At 42.8% G+C, this 19,590-nt stretch overlaps 1 protein-coding gene across 1 annotated transcript in view; it reads left to right on the top strand.

Moving 5' to 3' along the window:
- The window catches only part of magi3b (membrane associated guanylate kinase, WW and PDZ domain containing 3b), a gene marked incomplete at both ends in the record, with an annotated part of 159,474 nt that extends 147,162 nt beyond the window's left edge, over nt 1-12,312 (top strand). Inside the window, 11 exons of the mRNA XM_080000527.1 lie at nt 921-952; nt 1,707-1,872; nt 2,848-2,942; nt 4,829-5,036; nt 5,812-5,994; nt 6,387-6,572; nt 7,034-7,130; nt 7,501-7,606; nt 8,454-8,591; nt 11,832-11,970; nt 12,260-12,312. Coding sequence (XP_079856653.1) covers nt 921-952; nt 1,707-1,872; nt 2,848-2,942; nt 4,829-5,036; nt 5,812-5,994; nt 6,387-6,572; nt 7,034-7,130; nt 7,501-7,606; nt 8,454-8,591; nt 11,832-11,970; nt 12,260-12,312 — 1,403 coding nt within the window. The remainder of the gene's footprint in view (nt 1-920; nt 953-1,706; nt 1,873-2,847; nt 2,943-4,828; nt 5,037-5,811; nt 5,995-6,386; nt 6,573-7,033; nt 7,131-7,500; nt 7,607-8,453; nt 8,592-11,831; nt 11,971-12,259) is intronic.
- Nucleotides 12,313-19,590: the final 7,278 nt, after the last annotated feature.

Here is a 19,590-nt window from a genome sequence, read left to right on the forward strand (position 1 = left end):
AGGACCCCGGTTATAGTCCGCCCTGCTGCCACGCCCCAATCCTCCTCCAGGCTTCCCCAAAACCACTGCTCCACCTCTCTGTGTCCCGTTCCACTGGCACACTGCATACCCTGACGGTGTTGAGGGCTCAGCCTTGCACGGACCTCCCAGTCGAGGTGCTAATGCCAGATTTAACCCCCTGTTAGAGACTGGCCCTTGGCTTGCAACTGAAGGGTCCTTTGTGTAGACAGTGAGTGTGTCTGTGTGTGGGTGTGTAGAGAGAAAGACGAGTACAGTAGGAATCCTATAGATGAACAGGGAACAAATAAAAATAATCGAGGAGTTGAAGAGTGTGTGTGTGTGTGTGTGTGTGTGTGTGTGTGTGTGTGTGTGTGTGTGTGTGTGTGTGGCTGGCGCGCAGTCATCATGAGATCGATTCCACTCCCTCAATGTCAGCCAGATGTCAGGTTTGGTCCTTTCGAGGTTGCAGTGGGAAAATAGCAGCATCTCCCCTTCACATCATACACCATTAACCCTTTCACTATCACCATAAGCCCTGGAGCCTTCAGAGGAGTTCTTGCGGGGGGGCCGGGTGGGCCGAGCAACGTGTGGGTGTACCGCGGAGTGAACAGAGGGAGTAAAAGGACTTATCGGTCACTGGATTACATGCATGAGTATCTCGTTCCGAAAGCGTCACCCATGTCGACAGCTTTCCTCCGCACGTGTACTGCACATGCACCCTACTTACCTTGAACCACACGCTGATGGGAGATCCCTCGCCGAGGTCCACCCTCCTGAGCGTGTGTTTCAAGTTGGCTGTCTCCGTTGCTCCGCCAGGAAGGCAGTGCCACCTGGTGGACGGAGGCTCACTCACGCCCGTTGTTCTGAATGCTGTCTGTGTTTTCTCCTTCTTTCTCTTCCCTTATTTTGTCTCCCCATAGGTCAAACGTCCCCGGTGAAGAGCCTGAAGCCAGTGAGTAAAAACAGCCGTCTTTATCTACGTTTCCCCACTATTGTTTCCCCTCTGGAGCAGTTATCCTTCAATTTAATTTCAAAGCCCTTTGTCTCACAGCTTAACCAGTAAGCCTCCATTGCATCAAATTAAATGATAGCAATAAATTTGAATATTGATTATGTTGCACCTCCTTTTGTTTGCTCTGAAAAACGGCGTTAATTACTTCTTTTCAGCATTTGTATTCTTAGGGCCATTGTCAGGGGATTACAATCGTATTGAAGCACGGAGGAGCCTATTTAGATACTGTTGCATTAATAATACTACCGTTTTAGATAAAGAAATTGCCCTTTCTCCCTGAATAGGTCTGTCACAGTCATTGGGAAATCCACCGTTTTTCATGTGGACTGTGCGTCCCACACAAAACCCCATCGCTGGGCTCTGGAAACAATTAGGATGGAAGTAATGTGAAAGCGGTCAACAACAAAAAAATAAAAAATACAGCCACAATGATCTGACCTTTTCTTACCTTGGATGTTCCAGCATTATAACAGTACTTATTATCAGTTACTTCCTCTGGATTAAGAGAAGTAGAGACTATTGATAAGCCTTTGCTGCCTTTCACAGGTGAATGCACAAGACGTAATCTGATGAGAAACAGACGTGATGTTATGTTATCATGTTATTGCGACAGGACACATTCATGACATTTAAAATGGCGGGCGGACAGTCGGCAGCAGAAAGCTGACACCATTGTGCGTCCGTACATTTCCAGAGACAGGAGATGACAGCAAGCACAGAGACCCTGGACTGTCTGACAGACTCAGCACCCCAGGCGCTGGCGTACCACTCCAACACCAACACGCTGCGTTCGTCCGACTCCCCCAAGCGTGACGCCACAGAGCTGTACCTCAAATCCAAGGCTCTCCTGGAGAGCAGACGTGAGCGAATATAATATATAACATGACATAACATAACATAACAAAGCATAGCATAGCATAACATAACATAACATAACATAACATAATGCAGTACAATATCATAGAATATATTCTATAATTATGTAGCATATTAGATTTAATTATATAATAAATATAATATAATATAATATAATATAATGTAGGACAATATCATAGAATATATTCTATAATTTTCTAATATATTGAATTATATTGAATTAAATTATATTATATTATATTATATTATATTATATTATATTATATTATATTATATTATATTATTTTCCCATTTGTATTTATATGAATCTGTTAGTGTACATGTTCTTAGTTCTGCACTTGCCTTTCTGTAGCCTCTCTGTGCCGAGCTGGTTTACAGTAACTCTTGAATTTCTCCCTTGGGGAGCTACAAAGTGCTGTCTGAGCTCATGCTATCTTATTGTATGTTTTATTTATTATATTGAATTTGATCTGATAACCTTTCAAATATTCCTCTGCAGAAATGCATGTATTTGCAGGTTTTTACAACAGCGGCCGTAGGAAAAAGAAATGCGTAGCAATGTGGTATTTGTGAATATGTTTTACAGGATATTTTTGCATAATACTAATATCTATAAGAGAGAATTAGAATCAGAATCTGTTTTAATTGGCCAAGTCCACTTACAGTACATGTATGAGAAATTTGACTTGTTATTGGTTGGTGCAATATGTGTGCGAGAATGAATGAATGAATAGATATAAATGAATGAATACTTACATTATTGTAATACATTACAATAATGTAATTAATATAGATAAATATGCATTTTCTATATCAAGTTACAAAGTTACAAAACAAGTTACAAAAACAAAACAAATCATAGTGTATGCGACATCTACCAAATGTTCAAAACCTCACTTCAGTTCAAACGCTATACTTTGATGAGACGTGATGAGACTGTTTCCCTGCCTGCCTCGCAGAGCCGCACACCAAAGACATCGACGTGTTCTTAAAGAGGGACATCGAGACGGGCTTTGGCTTCCGAGTTCTGGGCGGAGAGGGACCAGAGCAGCCAGTAAGTGCACGCACACCTGTCCCAAACATCCCTCATTATCCCCCTCAGTTGCTATGACGACCTGCGTGGTGTTTTTTGGGGTTTTAAATTTTTGATCGCTCTTGCGTTATGGGATATTTTCACCTTCTTATTGTTTCACGAGGTGTCCTCTGTTCTGACTTTGGTTTGATTTTATTTGCCTCTTTTAAGCACTTTGCCAACTACCCACCTTCCTACCGACACGTGGTGAACTACGTCCCTACCAACCTATAACTACCTCCCAATGTTTTACTACTCAAATACGTATACTTACCTTTACCTACGTTCTTCCCTGCCTTCCTACCTACCAACCTATAACTACCTCCCAGTGTTTTACTACTTAAAAACATGTACTTACCTTTACCTACCTTCTTACTTACCGTCCTACCTACCGAACTATAGCTACCTCCCAATATTTTACTACCCAAATACCTGTACTTACCTTTACCTACTTTCTTCCCTGCCTTCCTACCTACCGACCTATAACTACCTCCCAATGTTTTACTACTTAAATACCTGTACTTACCTTTGCCTACATTCTTACCTACCTTCCTAGCTACCAGCCTAAAATTACATCTCAATTTTTTACTACTTAAATACCTGTACTTACCTTTACCTATGTTCTTCCCTGCCTTCCTACCTACCAACCTATAACTACCTCCCAATGTTTTATTACTTAAATACCTGTACTTACCTTTACCTACGTGCTTCCCTTCCTTCCTACCATCTGACCTCTAACTACCTCCCAATGTTTTACTACTTAAATACCTGTACTTACCTTAATCTATGTTGTTCCCTACCTTCCTACCTACCGACCTATATCTACCTACTAATGTTTTACTACTGAAATACCTGAACTTACCTTTACCTACGTTCTTCCCTACCTTCCTATCGACTGACCTATAACTACCTCCCGATGTTTTACTACTTAAATACCAACCTTTACCGACGTTCTTCCCTACCTACTGACCTGCTACCTACCTAACTAACTATATCAACTAATTTTCAATGTGGGACTGATAAGGGTAAATAACAAAAACTACCCACTTACCAATCTGCACCTACCTCACAACATTTACTTATTGAAAGACCTACCTACCAATACTTTTCCACCTATCTACCTGCCTACCTATCTAAATACCTATATCTACATTATCTTATCTACCTTACTACTTCCATAGGCTAGACCTATACCTACTTACCCATCTACCTACCTTCCTACCTAGTGAACTCCTTTTTACCTAAATGACCCCTACTTTTTACCTACTGTACCTACCTACCCTCACTATCTACCTACCTACAGAACCTACCTACCTACCTACCAACTGTACCTACCTACCCTACATACCTACCTACCTACTGTAGCCACCTACCTACTGTACCTACCTACCATACCTACTGTACCTACCTACCTACAGTACCCTACCACCCTACCTACTGTACCTACCATTCTACCTACCTACTCACCTACCTACCTACCTTCTGTACCTACCTACCAACCTACCTACCCACCTACCTACCCTACCTACCTACCATACCTACAGTACCCTACCACCCTACCTACTGTACCTACCTACCTACCAACCTACCTACTGTACCTACATACCTACCTACTGTACCTACCTTCTTACCTACCTACTGTACCTACCTACCTACCTATCCAATGTATGATGTAACAGGACAATGTCATTTTTCACTAAAAATCAATAAATAAATATCTATATGTTTTTTTGTATGTATGTATTTCTGTTTGTATGTTTGTATTGTCATTGTTATGTATGTAGATGGCTATACAGATCAATTGTATTTACAGTATTCCATGTCCAGTCTTTTCCACTCCTCCTCCACTGATATTGACTCTCTAGCAGAATGTGTTCCCACAGGTCTACATCGGGGCCATAGTGCCCAACGGCGCAGCAGAGAAGGACGGTCGTCTGAGGGCCGGGGACGAGCTAATAGGCATCGACGGCGTGATGGTTAAAGGTCGTTCACACAAGCAGGTGCTGGACCTGATGACCAACGCCGCCCGCAACGGTCAGGTCATGTTGACTGTCCGACGGAAGGTGATCTACAGAGGTATTTATGATTTAATTTTTGAATTGTGTGATAATCAATGGGCTGCTAGTGGGGGCTTCACTTTCATAATTTGTATCACACATACACACACATGCATGACTCCAGGCGGTTTTCAAAATGTCTGCTCCATGATGCCTTAACCAGACCAGTAATTTCACCAGTTTCAATGTCTTGAAATATTATGCCAGAATAAGTCAATTTGTTTTGTTCAATTTAGACTTTTTGCTGCCGGTTTTGCCCTGGATCTATGAAATTGGAGAAAACTCCCTTACATTTCTTTGAGGAAATTTATCACCAGGTTTCTTTTCACTTGCTTTATTATCATTATAACATAATGCTATTTAATATAATATAAGAGTTGTTATAAAAGATACTGTAGCTACTGTTGGTGTAATAGAAAATTCATAACCTAGAATTATTAGGATTTAGATTTAGATTTATACACAGTCAATACTTGCAACCCTATTGCCACTCAGAACCTCTTATACCTCTCTTTGGTAATTTAGCTTCATCTGGTTCATAGAGCAAACTTTGTATATTCTGTATATATTGCATTTTTGTTGATTTTTAGACTGTCCACCACTTTTTTATGCAACTCATCCATCTGCACCACAATGCACCAGCTATTACCAAGACAAATTCTTTGTATACTGTGTTTACAAAGAATATATATATAAATAGAAATAAAATATATATATATATATAAATAAAACAATTATAAATATATATATATATATACTTTCTGTGAATTTACTGCCATATCTTGTGGTTCCAGACGCCACAGAAGAGGAGCTTCAGAACATGGCTCCGGTGCTGGTGAATGGGTCTCCCAGACTTCCCCGCATTCCGATATCCTGCGCGCTGGACCATGAGTCGTTTGACATCACCCTTCATCGCAAGGACACTGAGGGCTTTGGCTTCGTCATCCTCACCTCCAAGAGCAAACCGCCGCTTGGAGGTCCGGGTCAGACCTCTATTTAATCGTTATATTAAAGTAACAAACAATTTACTTATGGAATTCACGTATGCGTGCATTTTTGAAGGTTTTTTTCTGTGAATTTGGTTCACCTTATGACCCCTTTGGACCTGTCTGTCTAGACTAAGAATAAAGTAAAATGTTATTTCCCCTCCAATGTTTCTTTCTAACATTTACCATGTTTTGTTTACACTTAAGTCATGTCCGTCACGTCATGTCACCGCTGCCTGGCTAACATTATTCAAGTCATGCACGGACACCTGTTGCTCTGTCTCCGAGGCAGATAAAGTCCTTTTTGTCGATGTTTTTTGTGTTGGCCTTTTACACCGGGTGTCCAGATAAGTTCTCTGATCTACTGTCTTCTGTCATTTCAGTGATCCCGCACAAGATTGGGCGTATCATCGAAGGCAGCCCTACAGATCGCTGCGGCCTGCTGAATGTTGGGGATCGTATCCTGGCAGTCAACGGACGATCCATCATCGAGCTATCGCACAACGACATTGTTCAGCTTATCAAGGAGGCCGGCAGCGTAGTCACCCTCACTGTGGTTCCTGAGGATGGTGGGTTTTGCTGGTTCACAGATTTGTTTTTGTAGTTCTGCACAAACGCGTTGATATGTGCCTCATGTTCAGTGCAACTGTGTTGATACAGTCTGTGTGTGTCTGTAGCATGAAGAGTTTTTTTAACTTTTTAACTTTATTTTTTATCCAATTTTATTTTATTACTTCTTATTATTAATATTTTATTATTTTATTTTCAGACTGTTAAGCTTTTTTTAAATGCTAATCGTCTATAGATGCGCACCAGTAATCACCATGACAAATTCCTAGTACCACTTCTGGCGAAATAAAGTCACTCAGACATTCTGATTTTGATCTGACAATTCATCTACATCTGAATAACTGATATTGCAAAATTAACTTTTTTTTTTTTTAATCCACAAACAATTTTCAGCCTCTTAAAAAACAACTTTCAAAGTGATTCTAGTTCAGAGTTTAAATTCTCAATTCTCAAATCGTAGAATACAAGGGTCCTCCATCTGGAGCCAGTTCAGCCAAGCAGAGTCCAGCTCTGCAGCACAGAACCATGGGTCAGCGCTCAGCCATGCAGGACGAACGGTAAGGATTTCCATCTCATTAAAACAAGTACAAACGCTCTCTTATCGTCCCAAAACTCCATTGTGTACGTGGAATCAGGTCTCACACCGGAGTGTGCGGTATTTATTGAGCTATTTATTGAACGTTTTCACAGTTCAATAGGGCCACCCCTAGTATGACAACCTACGACAAGCGTGTAATCACACCCCGATATGGGCATTCGTTCGCACACTCCCCCCTCACGTCTCTAGCATCCAGCGTTAAATTGATTAAATTATTTTAGCATAATGACTAAATGACGGCGCTTTGTAGTTTGTGGCCGGCGGCCCACTGCACAGTGTCTGTTCGTGGGAGTCCGTCGGCTGAACACAACACTGCTGTTGATTTTTAGTTATAATCTGGACTTGGAGGAGAAAAGAGAAGGGCTCAACTGGACTGACTACAAAACCCTCCCCCTCAGCGAGCAGGGCACCCTGTGTGTCACAGGACCCAACCAGGTGAGGATGGAACACGGACACTTTGCTTCCAAAAAGAGAATGCAAACCTGGCTGATGCTTATCCTATGACAGCATTTTTCCATACTGTATATATACTATATATACTGTATATTTAACTTAGAACTAATTAAAAGAGTAATATTGCTGACCAGCTGGATATTGCATTGTGATTGTGTGCTTGTGTGTGCATGCATGTGTGTGCCTGTGAGCGGTATGTGTGTATGTGTGAATATTTCATGTGGGACTAATTCAATCAGTAATATTGCATTGTGGTTGCGTGTGTGTGTGTGTGTGTGTGTGTGTGTGTGTGTGGGGTGGGGGGGGTGTTTACGTGTCTGTGAGTGTGAGTGTGTGTGCGGTGTGTGTGTGTGTTACATGTATATGTGAGTGCGCCTATATGTGTGAGTGTGTGTGTGTGTCCGTGTCTGTATGTCTGTGGTTGTGCATTTATCGTTGTGGTTGTGTGTGTGTGTGTGTGTGTGTGTGTGTGCGCGTGCGTGCGTGCGTATGTGTATATGTGTGTCTGGGTATTGGTGCGTGTGTGTTTGTGCGTCTATTCTTATGTATGTTTGTTTGTTTGTGTGTGTGTATGCGCGTCTATATCTGTGTTTCTTTATGTACAGTATGTGTGTGTGTATATGTGTGGATGTGGATGTCTGAGTGTGGTTGTTTGTGTGTGTATCAGTTTCCTTATCTGTGTGTGTGTGTGTGTGTGTGTGTGTGTGTGTGTGTGTGTGTGTGTGTGTGTGTGTGTGTGTGTGTGTGTGTGTGTGTGTGTATGTGTATGTGTGTGTGTGTGTGTGTGTGTGTGTGAGCGTGCGCTCACCCTGTGGCTTGCTCCGTGCAGGGCTGTTTGACAGTGGAGTTAGATCGCGGCCCACGGGGCTTTGGCTTTAGTCTCCGCGGGGGCACAGAATACAACATGGGCCTTTACATCCTGAGACTGGCAGAGGACGGGCCCGCTCTGCTGGATGGCAGGATCCATGTGAGTGACCACCCTGGAGATGCTCTCTTTCTTTCTTTCTCTCTTCCTTTCTTTCTTTCTTTCTCTCTTTCTTTCTTTCTTTCTTTCTTTCTTTCCTTCTTTCAAGTTAGTTGGGTGAAAAAAGAACGGTGTTGCTGTGCTGATGAACAGAGGGTAAACTAAATTACTATAATAAGGGCGGTCACAACAGCAGGAAGAGCCTTATGGGGGATAAATTATTTTGCTAACATTACAGCCGCTCTGCACAGCAGATAGTGAAATAAAAGCAGCAGGTCGGATTACAGAGGGGCAAATTCACCAAAGGGATAGCGTGGCTTTTGCGGCCGTTACAGTAAACCAGCGCATATAACAGAAAAAGCAAGCATCTAATAAACAAAGCACCTGCAAAAGCTGAAATGCACCGCTCCCACGCAAAATCATCTCGGTGCGCCGGTGCTGCCTTTTTGCACATTAAATTAGGTTTTATTCATACATTTGGTGCAAAATTGGCCCCTTTCAATGCAAATAAGCCGCGTCGCGAAAAACGTCCAATTCATAAACAGCAGCGCTAATAGCCACACGCAGTTACTGAAATTATTATCATCTGCAGAGAGCTGGTGGTAATTGCACAGGGGACAACAAATCAATTTAAAAACAGCAGTGCTGTGCGATCGTCTGCAGACAGCTGATGCAATTGAAACGCATTTATAAGGCATGTCACGTCCAGACTTTCCAGTGATCTTTAAATAAAATGTTCACATTTTTATCAGAATTATTATTACTGTCACAGCCTCTGAAGGTAAAAACAGCCCATGGTGGTTTTCAAAACGCACTCCAAAGGCAAACCCAAAAGTTCTCGGGAATGGCGATAAGTTGTCAAAATTGGCATTGAATCACAGCCTCAGTCCAACCCTGCCGCTGCCTTAGAACCATGGATAGATCCACTCAAACCCTGTTTTTTTAATTGCCGGATGAAAGAAAGGAAAAAATTAATCAAAAAGAAGGTTATTATACACGGAAGAGTATTAGGGCCATGCAAAAAAAGAAAAAACCCCGTGTTTCGAGAAAAAACCTGGATCTCCGATGCGGGGGAAAGCCCTGGAGCGGTCGGAGTAGAGCGCACAGCTAGATTTATCTATTTTCCTATGCTTCCTAATTTAACTCAATAGAAATAGCTCTGTGCGACCCATGTCGCGTCTGCAGAGCATTGATAACCATTTTTCTCCTTCTCAGCCATTGTCCTGCCTACTGTGTTCTTGGTGCAGAGCCACCATTTATACTTTGCCACGTGGATAACTGTGATCAGCTGCACAATTCATGGTGCTATTAGCGGCCGCAATCCATTCTTTGTGAATTCGCCCCTGAGTTAGTAAATTCACATTCAGCATTTACCCTGTTGGAGTCCCATCGGTGATAAATCATTATCATTTAACGGCTTGGGTTTTTTTTTCATTTTATTTTTATGTATCTTACTGCACTTAATGCCTCCTCCTTGCTTATACTACCCATGCTGAAGATCATAGGGACTTCAGAAATGATCCAAAACATATGAAATAAACTGGGGACTCTAACAAGCAATCAATGGTAACAGACATTTTTTGATATAATTATGTTGTTACAACAGACCAGAAACTTGTGGCTTGAGATTTTGTTTACCACTTGCATGATTACATTCAATTAAATCGCAATTTACCTTAAATTTTTTATTGCTTGTTATGAAGAGCTTTTTCTTCTTCTCCACTGTTAGTAGAGCTGGGCTCTCGTACGACAAGCGTATGCGTTGAGCCATCTGGCAGAGTTGTAAAACAAAATCATCATTTTTGTAGTTCACCTTTATTTCCTATTGATCAGCGGCGCTTTATTAATCAACCGTGTAATGTGCATAGATGCTTGCTATAGACACAGGGGAGTGGGGTGAAGCCTCACAAGATTACAAGATTATCCGTTTGCGATCAAGGAGCCAAATCAATGTGATAAATGTGATTAAAATAGCATTATCCTTTTCAAATAAACAGCATGTGTCCCTATATGTATATGTATATGTATATACAAGATATATGCTATATATGCTGTATATATACAGTATATATATATATATATATATATATATATATATATATATATATATATATATATATATATATCATCATCCACAAAGCAACACGCCTACCAAGCATAATATGCTTGGTAGGCGTGCTGCTTTGTGATTCTGCACTTCCCTCTGCAAGTAGCTGGGCAAAAACAGAAATGTTTTTTCACACAGTGTTCAAGATAAGTGCCACAGCGCTTTCATTTTGTGAGGGGGGAGGGCACATGAAAAAAATGTGAATGGTGACTGGTCCAAAAGACAGGGTTTGAGGTTTTCTAGAAGGAGATCTCTGGGCGTGAGTCTGCCTACCTGTGGCAACACCGATCGGAGCTGAACTGACTGACATGTTTACGCTTCTTGTCTGATGTTACTCTGTCATATCTAATAATGGATGGTATCTTGAGGGTGTTTCATAACTGTTCGTGTTCTGTGACATTTCAATTATTTGATTTTGTGTGTCTGTGTCTCCGTGTGTGTGTGTGTGTGTGTGTGTGTGTGTGTGTGTGTGTGTGTTTGTATTGGTGCTTTCATTGAATGTGTGTGTGTGTGTGTGTGTGTGTGTGTGTGTATATTGGTGTTTCAACTGAATTGTGTGTGTGTGTGTGTGTGTGTGTGTGTGTGTGTGTGTGTGTGTGTGTGTGTGTGTGTGTGTATTGGTGTTTCAATTGAATGTGTGTGTGTGTGTGCGTGCGTGAATGACTGAAGGGGCATGTGTGTCTGTCTGTGTTTCTATGTGCTTGTGTGTGTATCGGTGTTTGATTGAATGTGCGTGTGTGTGTGTGCATGCGTGTGTGTGTGTGTGAATGACTGAAGAGGCAGGTGTTTCTCTCTGTGTTTCTTTGTGTGTGTGTGTGTGTGTGTGTGTGTCGGTGTGTGTGGGGGGGGGGTGTATTGGTGTTTCAATTGAATGTGTGTGTGTGTGTGTGTGTGTGTGTGTGTGTGTGTGTGTGTGTGTGTGTGTGTGTGTGTGTGCGTGTGCGTGCATATATCTACATGTAAGTGGGTAGATATAGTACAGTATATGACTACTGGTCCACAGATTCATACAGATACTACTGTATATGTGCTGCATGTGCTGCATATACATGTAGGTGCATTGGCTTTGCAGTGTGTTAATTGTTACGTCTCTGTCTCTGTTTGTGCGGTCACTTCCTCGTCTGTGCTTCCGGAAGGTCGGGGATGAAATAGTGGAGGTCAACGGGGAGCCCGCTCGCGGCATTTCCCACACAAGGGCCATCGAGCTGATCCAGGCCGGGGGGAACAAGGTGGTGCTGCTGTTGAGACCTGGGGCCGGACTGGCACAAGACAACAGTAAGCGCTTGACAAGTGCGAGCGGCAAATGACTGAATCGTTGAGATCCACGCAATGTCTGCGTTTCAAATTAAAACATTCTCTCTCGCGGCGAGGAGGAGGTGTTAGCATCACTGAGCATAGCACAGAACGCATTAATCCACCGATGAATTCGCTAATGTGTTGACTCCATTCATGTATGATAATTGATGGAGCCCATCGAGTTAATGGAGTTGCTTTATGGAGTTGTTTGTCAGCTCTAACCGTGTGCTTCCTCACGGCCCTTCTTCTCTGCTTACCCCTGACGCAGGTAGTACAAGCTCCTCCACTGTGTGCTACTACACTAATGAACACCAACACTAACAGCTTCACTGCTTTTCCCGGCCTCTCCTCTTTTACCTTGGTAATCCTCCTCTTTTTCATTTCTTCCTTTGTTCTTGCATTCACTGCATTGTGAAACACGCCGTCCTTCAGGTCTTCTGACAAGGCGACATTCTCACGCTTCTTTTCTTTTTTTCTTTTCATATTCTAGGTCAACATGATCGAAAAATCACATCACCCACAAGCTTTTCCAGGGACGTATTTGTCTCTGACACTTCACCGCTCTCCTCCCCATTTTCCTCTGGGACATCCATCTCCCTTTCCTCTCCGTTTCCCAGCGAGCTGATTGAATCCCCGAGCTGGAGCCCCTTGTCCCCACAGGCCCTCAAGCCCCAAGGCAGCAGGGTACTCCGCCCCACGGAGGGGAGTAGGGAGAGGCCAGACAAGCAGCCAGACAGGCTCTCCCCTTCTACCCACGAGCATATTAGTTTTTACAAGAGGACGAGGCCGGCCAAAGAGCGCAAAGAGCCGAGCTGCCCCAGGAAAACAGGGGAGTCACTCTCTAAAGCCAAAGACTGCTACCACAGTCCCCAAAAGACAGACGGCGAGACGGCGGAATCGGAACGCCACAAGACCAGGAAGTCGCAGACATTGTCGATGACCCCTCGGACATCTCCTCAGGCCGCGCAGGAAGCGTGTTCGACCCTGCGGCATACAGAGAAACAACAAGGCCACCAGCGAAGGACTAAGGACTTTCCCGGCAAGGAGCGTTTAGACTCAATAAAGAAAAGCTGCAAAAGCGGGGACGGCGACACCAGAAAACACACACAAGCGACGGAGGAGCGAGGGGGCGTGACCAGGCCCGTCCAGCAAGGCAAGCAAGTCCATTTGGGGAAGAAGCCGGCGGTGGAGTATCAACATCCCCAGTCCAGTCCTCACGCAGTCAAAGACAATGAGAAAGGATCGGGTAGAGACTCAGGGAAGAGAGATACCGCAGGGATGGAAAAACTCAGAAGGGAAAGGAACGCGAGCAGAGAAACTGTCAGCAGAAGGGAAATGAGATCCTCCGTTAAGGATCTGAGGAGCAGAGAGGAGTATGCAGGCTTCCCAAACATGGAGAAAGGCAGAGGAGACGTGTTTGCCGCCTCCAAGGAGGCGAGGGGGGAGGAGCGCCTCGTGGCCTCCGCGAGCCACGTTCCCGGGAGCCCTCGCAGCCCAGCGGGACCCATTAGCCCCGGTCCTTGGAAAGTGCCCAGCTCAGCCAAAATCCTCTCCCATGCGGAGGTCCTGCGTGACCCGTTCTAATGGAATTTAGAGTCGCACACGTATGTGCCATGACAAGCTGAACGGGCCATTCAGCCTGTTGTTACTCCAAGTTCTTCCACTTTCAAAGGAGACAGAAGTGATACTGCTTGCAACTCCTATGGGTTCTGGGTTACAGGGTTGCCCAGCGTTGTCAAGGGGGAAGTGTTTTGAAAACTTCTACGTCACAATATGAATGGCATGTAGCATCAGCGCTCCCAACGACTGTTCCCTCTGCCTTTTCTGCTGCTTCAGCAACTTTGATCTGGGCCTTATGCATGTGTGGCATGCTTGGGGCCTTGCCGACAGACATTGCGAAATGTGAATATGTGCCAATTTTGGGAACCTCCCATGGAACATGACTATTGCTGTCCACACCTCACTCATTACAATGCAAATCTCCCATATGCAACAAGGAGGAAAGGCCTCCGCCTTTCCCTTAGAGTACAGACCTACACCCCTGTAAAAGCCGATTCACACGGGCACAAATGCACGTGTGGATCCCTCGCACTTTATGTAAAGTGATTTGATGGGTTTTGATGGTAGCCGTCGCGTCACCACTTTCATGCAGCAAAGTCCGCCGTCACTTGGCTTTTTGTGGCAATCCGTCTGCAAAAATATACACTGGATCAATGAAATATTTTAAGTTCCATGTCCTATTACCAGATTGTCCCAGGCATCTGTCCCATCATCATCGCTACGAGTGGACCACAACAACCTCATGATTATGGTGTCGCAGAACGCAATTTTTGGCAAGATTAAAAGATGATTATGATGATTATCTCAACATATTGTTTTGCCGTTTCCCAAAATCTTGTGTATGGGGAAGTTCAAATACAGCTACGAACGGGTAGAATGCAAGAAACGCGGCGGCACCGGACACAACACGCACTCGATACCAATTTGGAACATTCACACTCGGATGTTTCCGCAAATCCGTGGCACATTTCTGTGCCGCACCGGTGTCTAACGGCTTTAACTCTGTTTACCAGGGTTTTCATTTGCTCTTGGAGGGTCACACTGTGTTTGATTTTTCTTTTCTTTTTTTTTTTTTCCCTGAGGGGATTTTTGCAACTGCATGCAGTTGGTTTGTTATGTTTATCTTACTGCACGCCTTCTGCACATTGCTGAGGAGAATGCCTCTTCCTTGCTTATACTACCCATGCTGAAGATCATGCAATTGCAATTCAGAAACGATCCAAAAAAATACTAACTAAACTGGGGACTCTAACAAACTGTTCAATGGTTAGAGACATTTTTTTTTTAATATAAAGTATGTTGTTACAAAAGACCAGAAACTTGTGGTTTGAGATTTTGTTTACCACTTGTATGATACCTAAGCTGTGTGTAATTTATTGAGATAACAAATAGATTAATATATGTATGTTTAGCAGTACCAAGCCCTTCAACATTTTTATATAGACTTCAAAGGTTCATTTAAGTTTATCTGAGGTTTTAGCATTCTTCCAATGTATTTCAGTGGTAGACATTACCATATGGATCTTTGTAGTTCATGAAATGTATGGGTACCGTGCAAACTGCTATCTTTACCAAATGTTTGCGATCACTCGATATGTGTCTCATTGTGGAGTATAATACAGTATATAAATATAAATATATATATTTGAATTTTGTCATGTTTTGCAGATTCTAAAATATCTATTGAATTCCATTGCACTGCACCTGCCCTTGTAGCATTACAGAATGACCATGAGTTGTACTCCGTAGGCGATGTTGAACTTGCCGCAGGTACATTCAAATGCATCGCAATTTACCTGAGATTCGTTTTTTGCTTGTTATAAAAAGGTTTTGTTTTTTTCCTCCTTCGCTGTTCAAGACCAAGTAGAGCGCGTTTGCATCGAGAGTCTTGAAACGCCCTTGGCGGCATTTTACCCTTGCCTGACAGAAGAATAAGCCAGGAGTCTATTGGAATCTGTCTGTTTTTGTAACATATAATGAGTGGGTTGAGGGCTAAATAAGCATAGATAATGAGGTTATGGATTATCGGGGAATTGGACCAGAGGCTGTTGTACAGAGACTTCACTCACGTCTATTATTTCAAGGCTGCAGTTTACAATTCTTGGCCCTAGAAGCTTCGAGGGGCCACCGAGGAGAAAGTCCCCAGAAGCTGAGCTGTAGTTTTGATTTCGCTATAATTTGACTATGTGGAAGTTAAAAAAATATATATCATGATTATACTTCTATAGAAAAGTACATTTCTATACAAAATCATAACAATCTACTAAATTGTTCTCGGATAGGATTTCTTCAGACAAAATCCCGTCATTGGTTTATATTTAAAAAAAATAATGTTTGGGGGTAAATAACTAAAATAGAAGCGTGAAAGTCACTGCAATTGGGATTACGACACGTTCGAACAAGCTCAGGGAACGCAATAAGTAGCAGATGATTAAAAGTGAGTGCTGGGAAAAGGCAACTGGGGGACTCCGGCCTGCGATGGAGGAGGGAGACTGGGAAAGGGAAAAAGGTTTCTCTCCCCAGAACAGGTTTTGAAAGACGTGAGCAGAGGCACTATGAGCCCATCAGAGGTCGGAGTTGTGCAATAGTTTGGCTGGTCGAGGCGAATACCTCCAGCCATGAGAGGCCGTGCACTCTGGTCCGTAAACAGATCATTCCCATCTTATTGTACGTCCCCTGCACTGTTGTCCTTCTCCACACTTTGATTTTGACCATAGTTCCTGTTTGTATCATACTGTGGCCTTGCATTGCCTCATTAGAATATCAATCCTTGTGGTCTCTCCTACATCATGTGGGTACATTAGATGTAAATGTTTGTATATTGTACAGCACCTTTATAAATACTTGGAGAGTGCTCTTTTGGGGAAAAGAATAGAGATGTAATTAATCGCTCCATTATTTTTTTATGTAAAAAAAAATAGAAAGAACATATTTAAAATGGATTGAAAAAGGATAGTCTATGACCTTGACATGGTGTTCTGTTCATGCACTGAAAAATAAAGTTTTACTGAAAAAAAAACAAAAAAAAACAAAAACATGTCAACCGTTGTTTGAGTGTATTTTAAATGCCGGTGTTTGAAATGTCGAATGATTCTGAGTCGCACGTCAACTCTCCCAACGTGCGGTCGATGTTGATGGAATCATCGTTTAGGTGGCATGTGAAACCAGAGTATATCCCCGCAATCCTCTTCTGTCATATCACAAAGCTGCATGAGACGTTGTTACCGTGGCAGATTTCTGGTTGTCATGGCAGCGGCCGGCCTTGATGAAAGGACAAGAAAGGGGAGTCGGCGGTACAACGCAGGGACCGTCTTGGCGGCAAAAGAAAGCTCAGCGGCATATCACGCCGTCAGTTCATCTGGTCAATTCTAAGTCCATTTTCTTTGGAACATGCACGAATCCCGGCGCCGTGTCTGATTAGATCTCCTCTGTGTCCTCGTTTCAGCGCCTCAGAAAATAAACCCATGAATGACCAGGGCTTTTGCAGTTATAAATGGCGCAATTATAGAAACGGTTGTATATTTCTGTTTTAAGTACATCTCTCAATCGTGGGGCCACTTCAGAAAAGCTTCCAAACCAAATGCAAGCTTAGGCCCAATGTTGATGAATGGAAACACCAATCTGAACCTCTTCACCAGTGGTTCCCCCCGAGATGAACACTGTGGACTTCCTAGATATGCTGGGATGTTTTTTTTGTTGCTTCTCTTAATTCATCGCCTGCCTTTTGCAGTGCATTCTCTCGCCCTGGAATTGGCTGCCTAATGTCCATTCCAAAGCAAACACTTTCTGTAAGTAATATGGTACGATATGGTAGTTTGGCCAAATAATTAAATCGTTTTTTCCCTTTGTAATGGAATTGCGTAGACTTCACATCATTATTGTTCTTGCTGTTTCTTATTGATGCCACACAACCCCCATGTGACTCAGATGTAGCCCATAATGTCATTCCATGCACTAATTACCATTGGAAAAAACTAAAAAAAAGTTTCAGATCTATTATATAAATCATATAAATTACTCCTAAAAGTATTGACTTTTTTCAGTTTGTTTAAGGGATAGAAAGTGGATCACATGTTGGCCGTATTTCAAATCAAAGCATTTGTTTTTGCAGTTTTAACTCGGTCGAGTGTGCACATTAGGGCAGGTGAAACGCAGATCGACTCCCAATGTTGGAAATTCATATCTAAAACAATCAAAAACGGTTTTAGTCTAGGTTTTAATTAGAAAGCATATAGTATGCATTGGATACAACCCACACAGAAAATCACAAACACACACGCGCGCGCAACCACCCACCCACCCGCCCAACACACACAAACACACACAAACACACACACACACACACATAACCTACACACCAGAAATAATGACAAAAAAAAAGAAGCTAGTTAAAGAAAAACCTACATTTTACCCATTAAATTTGCCATTTTATTTTGACAGTATTTTGGTAACCTCCTAACTGTTATGCAATAGGTATGAGCTCCTCTTTAGTGCTGTTCGGATTTTGGACACTAGATGTCACAGAACTCCAGTCTCCCGAATCCACAGCACATTTTTTAAAACACATATTAACAAAAGATGGGGAAAAACTCTTTTTCGTGTGTCCATGATGTCCAGTCTGTAACAGTAAAGATAGCATGGGCATGAAGGATAAGCTAAAAATACCTTCACGTGTTCTAATATTATTGTAAAAAGTTGGTATTGCTGCTTTAATACTGTAATGAATAATAAGTCCATGTTTCTTAATATCAGATGACAACTTTTCCTCCCAACACCAAGATATTTTAACCAGGTTGTCCTTCACATATTACCAGCTGTACAGGACTCTCCAGTAAAACAAAACCGGGGGTTCCCAAACTGGGGTCTGCGGCCCACTAGGGGTCCTCAAAACAATTGCAGGGGATCCACAGCGAAATATTTTTCAAATTTGAATATATGTTTTGTTTATTTCATTGTTTATTTTTTAAACGTTGTTTTCACTGCTTTTAAATAAATGGTGAATAGATCATTAATATTTAAATAATTAATAAATATATCTTTATTACGGTGGGGTGGGGGATTTGGTAGACTGTTGTGAGATAGTGATAATGTGAAGCCCTTTTTGGGTCGGGGAGGGCTGGGTCCTTAGCTGGAGCTAAGTCTGCCAGGGGACCTGAGCCGCGAAAACATTTTGGAAAGCGGCCCTGACCTGACCTCTACAACGTACTACGAGGAAGCAGGCGAGATATGCAGGAGCAGCAGGTCCTGGTCATGCGTTGGCTCAAAGAGACCGGTTCACTCCCATTTTGTCAGACGTGAGGAGGCGCAGGCGGATTTTTCTGAGTCGGTTATTATGGGAGTTGTCTCACTCTGGCATCAGGAGTGTTCGGGGAGATAAGAATGCCAGGTTCGCTCATACGAGGAAGAGAAGGCAGCTGAGTAAATGTCTGAAACAGACCAGTAAACGCCCATCATTTTGTCAGCCCTTGAAAGGACCCGGAGTTGCTGCCCACAAGTTTTCTATTAGAGCTGGTAGCTTGTCGCGTTTGTCATCCGGCGTGACCACAACCAAGACCATGATCATCACATTTTAATGAAATTAATATATTATTATACCCTAACTACCATATGATAAGAATGAGCACAGCTTGAAGGCTTCCAATGGAAATTTTTTTCTTCCACTGGATGAAATCTAAAGTGTTGAGTGTGGGGTCTCTCCTGTAACTGTGCTTCTTTGGCTGCAGCAGGAGACCCAGTGGAAGGTGGAACCCGCTGTCCACAAGCTGCTGGGTTATTTATTGCGTCTGAGTCTGGGGTGAACGCCTTGGAATTTCACCCCACAGAGGCTGATCACCCACTGCGGTCGCAGCAAATTGTGGTATGTCGCCATGACGATGCAACCCAAACATCACAAAGTGACTCGGCCTAATCCTCTGTCGCACTGTGTCAAATGCAATGCTTCTCTCATGGCAGCTCACAATTAACTTTTGATATTTTAGTGTTATTGTTCAATACTTCATATTTAGTCAATTATTCCATGTGCCAAATTGGACAAATACA

This window comes from Zeus faber, assembly GCF_960531495.2.
Source record: "Zeus faber genome assembly, chromosome: 5".
Lineage (NCBI taxonomy): Eukaryota > Metazoa > Chordata > Actinopteri > Zeiformes > Zeidae > Zeus > Zeus faber.